Genomic DNA, 9319 nt, shown 5'->3' with positions numbered 1-9319 from the left:
GTTCTTGTTCTTCAACCAAATTTGTAGAATCAATTGATGAAAAAAATAGACTTGGACTTGATTCACAATTAACAGTTGTAAAGTCCATTTCAGGGCTGAATTGTTCTAAAAATTTATCTGATGGAATTTCCTCATGAATATTTGATTTTTGAGTGCTTTGATTTGAAGTAGGCTCTCCACTCCTCAAAATTATTTCATCAAACTTTTCTTCAGGATTTGGAATTTCTTGAGAAGGTAATTGACTTGATCCTTGAGCTTGCATTTGAATCATGCTACTTGCAAGTTGTCTTTGTTGTTGTAGCAAGATTTGTTGCATTCTCTCCTCAAGCTCTTCTTGTTGCACGCTTTGTTGCAATCTCTCCTCAAGCTTTTGTAATTGTTGAATGAGCCCACTCGAACTCCCATAATTCCCTTGGTTTGAATTTGAATCTTGAAAATAGGTGGGCGGCTGAAAATTCTCTAAAATCTGTCCATTTTGAAACGATTGATTTTGGAACTGATTTGGGGGTTCAAATGGTTGGTTTTGATGCTGAAGATTCCCTTGAAAATTCCATGAAATTTGCTGAAAATTATTCCCTTGAAAGTTCTGATTTTGGGGCTGCTGAAAGTTGTTGGAAAATTGTTGAAAATTCTGATATGATGGCTGAAATTGTGGTTGTTGGTAATTCGAGAATTGAGGCTGAAAATTTTGAAGTGGTTGCTGAAGCTCATTGTAGTTTTGCTGGAGTTGTTGTGGTGGATGGTATGGATGTTGAAAATTCTGATTTTGACACTGAAACTGTTGGTTCACTTGTTGAAAATCCTGATAGGGTTGTTGGAACTGATATTGAGGATGTTCACTCTGAAAATCTTGCTGATAAGGTTGAAATTGCAGCTGATTTTGCTGTTGAAATTGTTGAGAGGGTTGCTGATGATAAAATGAGTCTCCGTACCACATTCTCTCAATCAATGTATCAAACTCCACCTGCACACCAACAATGATGAAGAATCAAGTAGATACACAATCAAATCAAGAAAATAGAAATAAAGAAATGAAAACTATGTATAAGCTAAAATTAAACAAACACTACTAGTTTCCTCGGCAACGGCGTCAAAATTTGAAAAGCCCTAAACTAGGTGTCACGATAGGGCTTCAAATTAATAAAGTATCGAAAACCCACGAGAAATACAAACAAATGCAGTATAGGGGCCTCGAGTCGTATTTTTCCAAGGACTAGTAGAAAATCGTTTAATTCAAGCTCAATTGTCGTATTTTTGGGGTTTTTTATAAAAATGAGGGGTTTTGGTGCAAAATGTAATGCAAAATTAGCAAGTAAATGAAATGCAATGAAAATCTAGTTATCTCCTAATTAAAAACACGAGGTAAGAGCAATTGCTTTAAAAACCTAAACTACACTTTAACAGCTATTCCTATGAGATTTAATTCGAAAGAGATCAATTTGGATTGCAAACAAGATTCAACCTAATTTACCAGCTAAAATTAACTAACACAAACAATCAATTACTTAATCTAAACTATCTAATCTCTAAGGAATCAAAAACTAATTGGCACGGAACAGTGCTTTTCAAGTTTCGGAAGAAAGTTTCAGATTGCAATAAGGTTTAAAACTAAGCTTACAGAATCTCCAAAATCAATCTATTAACGAATTGCAACTTAAGTATCAAACAACCAAAAGGAATTCAAGTGCTATTGAAACAAATTGGATCAAAACAAACTTTAGGAATGAATTTTCAGAAACGAAAATCAGAAACAACTATCAGAAATGTTCGGTAACACATCCAATCCTTCCCTTTCTTCGATTTCCTCATCTCGGTGTCAAATGAGAGCCGAATTGGAGACCCTCCTCATCGAAAATCCTTTTAGAAGCTCGAACCAATCGCTGGAACTTGTCTGCCCGCGTCCAAAACCCTAAAATCAACAGAAACCCTCTACTAAAATCAGAACAGTGGCACGAGTAGGATTTTGAATCTGCAAAATGGAATACCTCGTCTCTTCGGGCTCTGATTGGTTTGAAGACGCTGTGAAGGTGCTCCACAATCCTCAGAGAACCCCTCGTCGTCTTGTGGGAGCTGATGATGCCGGCGAACACAAGAACACCGTGAAACAGGGGAAATCAGCGCTGGAGAAACCCTCGCCGGTTGCTCGCCTCCAGCCGCCGGTTGTCGCCAACGAAGCTGTTCTATACTCTTCAAGGATCCAGAAACACGAATCAAAGGAAAAAAATGGAAGGGGCTTTGCCGTTTGCTACGTCGCGCAACAGGGGTAAGCGGCGCGGGACGAAGGTGAACAGTGCGGCCAGCCCTGTTCACTTCGTGATTTTCTGCTTATATAGCCGGTTGATTAATTGAAGGATCTGGGCCGTTCGTTTTTAATTTGATGATCAGAACTTACTACAACAATTTAGTAATTTAGCGACAAATTAAAATCGTCGCTAACATAAAATTTTCGTCGCTAACCTTATTTTGCGACGAAAAATTTTCGTCGCTAGTATCGTCGCAATAGGATTGTCGCAAAAGAAACTTAGCGACGAATTAACACAATTTCGTCGCTAACATTAGTGGTGATATAATAATCGTTGCTAATCTAGGAAATTCGTCGCTAATATTAGCGACGAAATAATTAGTATCGTTGCTAACATTAGCGGCGAAATACTAAATATTCGTCTCTAACATTAGCAACGAATTTAAAAAATCATCGCGAAATTAAGGAAATGCCCACGAATAAAACCCTATTTCGGCTTAAACCCAAAATAAATAACTTAGCGACTATATCCTTCTAATTCGTTGCTAACCATAATTTTCGCGATGAATTTGAATAAATCGTCGCTAAATTAAGGAGATGAAACCCTATTTCGGCGTAAATTAGCGACGATATCCTTCAAATTCGCCGCTAACCAAAATGTTCACGACGAATTTGAGTAAATCGCCGCTAAATTAAGGAAATGGCGTAATACCCTATTTCTGCGTAACTTAGCGACGATATCTTTCATATTCGTCGCTAACCATGATTTTAGCGATGATTTTTCCTTATTTCGCCGCTAATATGCGATATTTCTACACACCAGCTTCTTTTCTTTTTATCCCAGATCAAATACATATAACACCTATCACATACAAATTACACCAAAACAACATAAAAATTCACCTTAAAACATACTTAAACACAAAGTTTGATACATAAACCAATTCAAATACAATACACAAAGTTTAGATACTAATTCATACACATTCAGACACAAAATTCAGCAACGTTCAGATATATACAAGCTGTCCAATGCACTCAGCAACTTCAGCACACTCAGCAACAAGTACAAGAAATACATGCCTTCACAGACTTTAATCATCAATTCCTTTGGTTGTTAGTACAACATTTGCACCAGCTTTCAGAAGCTTCTGAATTCGCTCTTTTGTTATATCAGCTTCCCTGGTCAGTTTACAAGATGCCATTAGTGCCTATCTCATAATTAGCTTCATAGAGATGCAAAGTAGTGCACATGTAAGTTTCCAACAACCAGGACCAACAAGAAAAGACTGAGCTGCATAAATGTTATTTTTACCTCATATAGTTTGTTAGAATCGTTAGAGATAATGAGTTTAGATAAAACACATATATGGCTCAAAACATAAGGTAGAAAAAACAAAGCACAAAGAAGACTATAAGAGGAAAAAAGAGAAGAAGAATAATGAAAGTAAGGGACTGCCTCCTACAAAATCAAACAAAAATGGATCAAATTAATTAGAATAATTTAAAACCTCATTATTCACAACTGCTGGCACTTCTCACTCTAGAGGGGTCAATGTCACATACTAATTAAAAGGCTAAAACGTGTAACTTGGCAAACTTAGCACACAAACACAGTAAAACTATGAAAACATCTGGCATGAGAACATATCATAAAAATGAAAGCAATTTCGAAGTATACTGGAACAAAAGTAAACTAAACTTGATATGAATGCAGTACATGTAGTGATTGTAGTAAAACTAAAGTGAAAATCAGCCGTATCATTGGGCAATGTGTTACACATTAGTGGAAGAGAATCAGACCCATTTGATCATATCTACTATCTCTGCAACTGAAACAACCGAAAGTTTAGCATTTTAACTTACCATCACAATCTAAGATGAAGGGGGAGGTGGAGCTGGAGAAGAATCATGGATCAAAGATTGTATCGCTCCAGGTGCCAACCGATTAAGAATTTGTTCAAATATATCTTGTCTAGATTTCATTGCTTGCAATTGATCTTGGGTGCTTGCTAACTGGAGTCGGGTGTTCGTTAACTCTACTTGGGTGGATTCAAGTTTTTCACGCAACGCTGCATTAGTGCTTCTAGATGATGAGGTGGCATCTGAAGAAGTGGACCTAACTGGCTTTGGCCCACTTCCAAGTCCTCTAATATAACCAGAGCGTGTACCGAGGACTTGATCACAAACTGTATCCGCAATTTGTACTGCATCGATGTCATTTCCACTAGTTTCTTGTGTCTGAACATATTCATCACGCAGTCTCACCATATCATCCTAAGAATAACAAATATGTTAAAATATCTATAAATTTAATTCTACACGATTAATAATAAATTTAGTAAATTATAAATAACTTACGTATGCAGTTGCGGCCCTCTCCCCAACCCACCCTTTTGACGTGCTGTAATGAGTTTCATTAAAGACGGTAATCCGATCTTTTCGCTGTGACTGATCGATCTGAAAAAATTAATGTGTTAATATTGTAATTCATACATTAGATATACAATAGTTATACAATTTATACTTACACCGTCATAACTGTATTGAATAAATGATTTAGAGCCTCCCCGATGATTATATGGAAGTTTTGCTCGATTTGCAACATTTTTTGCAGATCGTGCCTATCACACAAAAATTCATATGAATAATATAATTGTACAACAAAACATGTTAGATGATTTACCTATAATGTGAAATGCAAAGACAACAAAGCAGCTACATTAAAATAAGTTACCTGAAATGCCTCTGACTCAAACAAATCACACATATAGCGCCAATCTTCATCTATCTCACAAAACTCAGTTGGCATATGTTGCCGCCGCTCGATAGGAGGAAGGTGCAATAGCTTTTTATAATGGGCATGCATTTTACTTCGATTATCTCTATATCTTGCACTCATTAATCTGTCCGTCTCCTTTCTAACGGACGATGGACCCTCCTCAAAACTAATATCAAAAGCAGCCTGAAAAAATAAATAATATAAAATTGACATGTGATTAATAATAAAAGTGTAGTTATAAATTATTAGTACTTACTGATAATCGATCATATATCATATTCTTGCTATCAGCGGGGACATGCTTCCAACTTTTAACTTGTAACGGAGCAAACTTCTTTATGGAAACACCCAACTCGGTCATGAATGCAGCTGCATTGGGGCCAATCGGATGGCCATCGCTCTTACGGAAAGTAATGGGTAATCTACCCCGCTCCTCGATCTGACGTCGCAGCCGATCGGAATGTGTACCACGTGTGTCCCTACGTAATGGTCGACCTGCATGTGCAAAAGAATTATCAATTAACAAATGATTTACTTTAATAAATAAACCTTTTGTAATTTAATTACAATAAAAACTAACCAGTAGGAGAACTATCATCATCTGGTGTAGGCACGACCGGTAGATGCTCAATCCTCTTAGGTGGCATGACTGTAACATATGCATCATATATAAATGAACAAGTAATGAAACAATATCTTATGGAAATGAAATAAAAAAGGATCAAATATATATATACCATGTAAATAAATATTAATCGCTGTCATCATCTGTAGAAGATAATTGATCATCTGTATCACTATCAACTTCAGTATCAATATCCTCATCATTAAGAATATTTTGAGCATCCATACATAATTCCACTTGTGCATTTGACATATCTAAATGTTGATGCTCAACATCTAATCTACAAAGATGGGATATCTCTAAGTCTTCACCAACAATTGAACTTGAACTTGCCTCATTAGATGAAATCTCTTGGTTAACATCAACATGGAAATTATTTTCAAATTCGATTTCTTCAAATGCTTCATCAAGTTCAGTTACCTCGTATATTTCTCGATGTTGAACCTTTTGCACTACCTTCCAATGGCCTCCACGCTTTATATCATTTAAATAATAAACTTGGCTTGCTTGGTTGGCCAAAATGAATGGGTCATCAGTGTACCATGTTTTAGAAGTGTCAATACATAAGAAGCCAAACTCTTCAACCATTGATTTTTTTTAGGATTACATTGGAACCAGTCACACCAGAATAATTGTACTTTATACTTGAAAGAGTAAAATAGTTGAACAACATCCTTCAACACTCCAAAAAAATCCAAATTGTCACCATCATCAGATGATGGTACGCTAACCCCACTATTCTGAGTAGTTCTGCGAGAATCACGTGACCTTGTATGGTATCGAATACCATTTACAATGCAAGCATCATATAGTTGAACTTCAACATCAGGTCCCATAGCTAAATAGTACAACTCATGTGTGATCTCTGAATTTGTTGAATTCTTTAAAGTTATCATTCTATCCCTAAACCACTGTGGAAATTCTCTCTCATGGTATTGTAGAAGTTGATTTGAAGGAACTTTATGTGATAGAAGTTGAAGATGCTCGCTGCATAAATGGTTAAATTACAATTTAGTGACGATTTAGAAAAAAAATAATAATAGAATGTAAAAACTTACTTCCGATATCGATCAACTTCTTTACAATTATTGAGAATATACCAATGTGCTTTCTTATGCAAAGTTGCAGGGAATTTTTGATTATGATGGTTGCCAAAGACTCTTGCTTGTTGTGAGAAAACACTTAAATTGCATATTACTGGCTGAACATCTTTATTTCGTTCTGGTCTGCTAAATCTTGTCTCAATTTGACTCATATATAAAGAACTAAAAGTCAATGCCTCATTTACAATATACCCCTCTGCAATAGATCCTTCAGGTCTTGCTTTATTACGAACATATTTTTTAAGTCTGCCCAAATATCGTTCAAAGGGATACATCCATCGTGAGGAAACAGGTCCAGCTAACATGGCTTCACGAGGTAAATGAACTGCCAAATGAACCATAATGTCAAAAAATGCTGGGGGAAATATTCGTTCCATCTTACATAATATGAGAACTATTTCCTCCTCCATTTTACATAAGTCCGCAATGTGTAAAGATCTTGCAGTTATTTTTTTGAAAAACTCACATAACTCAATCAGTGTGCCACATATGTCTTTGGGAAAGAATTTACGTATAGCCACTGGAAGTATTCTTTGCAACAAAACATGACAATCATGTGATTTTAGTCCATATAACTTTCCATCATTTACATTCACATTTTTAGATATATTAGCAGCATATCCATCAGGAAACTTCACAGACTTTAAAAATTGGCAAAATTCACGTCTTTCTTCCAATGTCAATGTGTAACTTGCATATGGTTTACTAAACTTGTCTCCTACTTTCTTCAAATGCAATTCACTTCTAATCCCCATATCTTGCAAGTCTAATCTTGCTTTCAATGTGTCTTTCGACTTTCCATCTATATTTAATAATGTACCAATCAAAGCATCACAGATGTTTTTTTCAATATGCATCACATCTAGATTGTGTCTCAATTTTAAATCTGGCCAATACTTTAACTCAAAAAATATAGACTTCTTTACCCAATTTGTATCATCAAAAGATCTCTTCCTTTTTGTACTTAATGTAGGATGTTTACTGAATGTCACCTGAGGTAATGCATCCAATTGTGCTAAAATCTCATAACCACTAAATTGTTGTGGGGGTCTTTCTTGTTCAACCTTTCCATTGAAATTCTTATTTTTACGCCATGGGTGATGCACATTCAAGAATCGACGGTGACATGTGTAGCATATTTTACTCCGTAATCTTTGAGATTTAGTTTCATGCAGACATACTGGACATGCTTTATAACCCTTTGTGCTCCATCCGGATACTGTTCCATATGCTGGAAAGTCATGAATAGTCCACATCACAGCAGCGTGTAATTGAAATACTTGTTTAGTCGATGCATCATATGCTTCCACCCCATCATCCCATAGCTCTTTCAGGTCATTGATCAAAGGTTGCAAGTATACATCTATCTCTTTTCCAGGTGATTTAGGCCCAGGAATTAAAAGAGACATAATTAAATATGATGGCTTCATCATTTTCCATGGTGGCAAATTATAATTCACAAGTATAACCGGCCACATACTATAAGCATTTGACATGTTTCCAAATGGATTAAAACCATCAGTAGCCAACCCTAACCGAATATTTCGTGGATCACCTGCAAATAATTCATGCGACATGTCAAATTCTTTCCATGATTCACTATCTGCTGGATGTCGTAATACACCATCTGTTACAACCCGCTTTTCTTTATGCCATCTCATATCTTTTGCTGTATGTTGTGAAATAAACAACCGTTTCAGTCTGGGCTTTATAGGAAAATATCGAAGAATTTTTTGAGCATTCTTTTTCTTATTCATCCCATCATACTTGTATCTAGGTTCCTTGCATACTGGACAGGCATCCTTATTCTCATGCTCACCCCAAAATAATATACAATCATTCTTACATACATGTATCTTCTCATATGTCAATCCCAACTCTTTTAACAATTTTTTGGCTTCATAATGAGAGTTTGGAATCGCATTTGGTTTGGGAAATGCCTCTTGCAATAACTGAAGTAGCATGTCAAAAGATTTGTTACTCCATCCATTTAACACCTTCACATGCATTAACTTCACCAAAAAATTGAATATGGAAAAATTATTACAATTGTGGTACAACTCTTTTTTTGCTGCATCAAACATTGAGGTATAACTTCCACTAATATCATTTGCATTCATATTTGCAGGGATATCATCGAATTGAGGTGCGCTGATGTTGATATTTTGTGCATTTCTTAAATCAGTAAACATGTCTTCAAAATCATCGTCTTCAAAATCACAATCGTTTGCAGTTTCATTATCAATACTTATATTAACAGATGATGTAGCAGCTTCTCCATGAAAATTCCAGACTTTATATAATTTGTCAAATCCCCACCTATAAAGATGTCCTCGAACATAATCCAATTCATATTTAAACAAATTGCCACACCGCCGACATGGACAACGAATTTTTGATAAATTCAAACTTATCATATAATTCTCTGCCATCTTTAAGAACTCATTTAACCCATTTATATATTCATGGCTAATCCGATTCTCAATCATTATCCAATTTTTGTCCATATTTAAACAACCTGGTGAAATACATGAAAAATATCATACCCTAAAATAATTCATAAAAAA

General features: G+C 35.6%; 2 protein-coding genes across 2 annotated transcripts; both read right to left on the bottom strand.

Annotated features, from left to right (window-relative positions):
- Nucleotides 1–4117: 4117 nt before the first annotated feature.
- On the bottom strand, nucleotides 4118–5671 carry LOC141817494 (uncharacterized). Its single transcript, XM_074705137.1, has 5 exons — nucleotides 5605–5671; nucleotides 5281–5519; nucleotides 4989–5207; nucleotides 4774–4866; nucleotides 4118–4519 (listed from the first exon to the last, which is right to left on the bottom strand). Exons 1-5 carry the CDS (start codon nucleotides 5669–5671, stop codon nucleotides 4118–4120), a joined length of 1020 nt encoding a protein of 339 aa, XP_074561238.1.
- Nucleotides 5672–5775: 104 nt separating this feature from the next.
- LOC141817493 (uncharacterized) lies at nucleotides 5776–9071 on the bottom strand (the record flags this gene model as incomplete). Its single annotated transcript, XM_074705136.1, has 3 exons — nucleotides 5776–6105; nucleotides 6288–6636; nucleotides 6750–9071. Coding segments are annotated over 3 exons (3001 nt in total), but the record flags the coding sequence as incomplete, so codon positions are not given.
- Nucleotides 9072–9319: the final 248 nt, after the last annotated feature.

The sequence above is a fragment of the Curcuma longa genome, unplaced genomic scaffold (genome assembly GCF_044706935.1).
Source record: "Curcuma longa cultivar G26 ecotype Majalengka, Jawa Barat unplaced genomic scaffold, ITB_CL_G26_1.1 contig_20716, whole genome shotgun sequence".
Lineage (NCBI taxonomy): Eukaryota > Viridiplantae > Streptophyta > Magnoliopsida > Zingiberales > Zingiberaceae > Curcuma > Curcuma longa.
The sequence above is the reverse complement of the archived record's forward strand: the minus strand, read 5'-3'. Positions and strand labels throughout refer to the sequence as shown.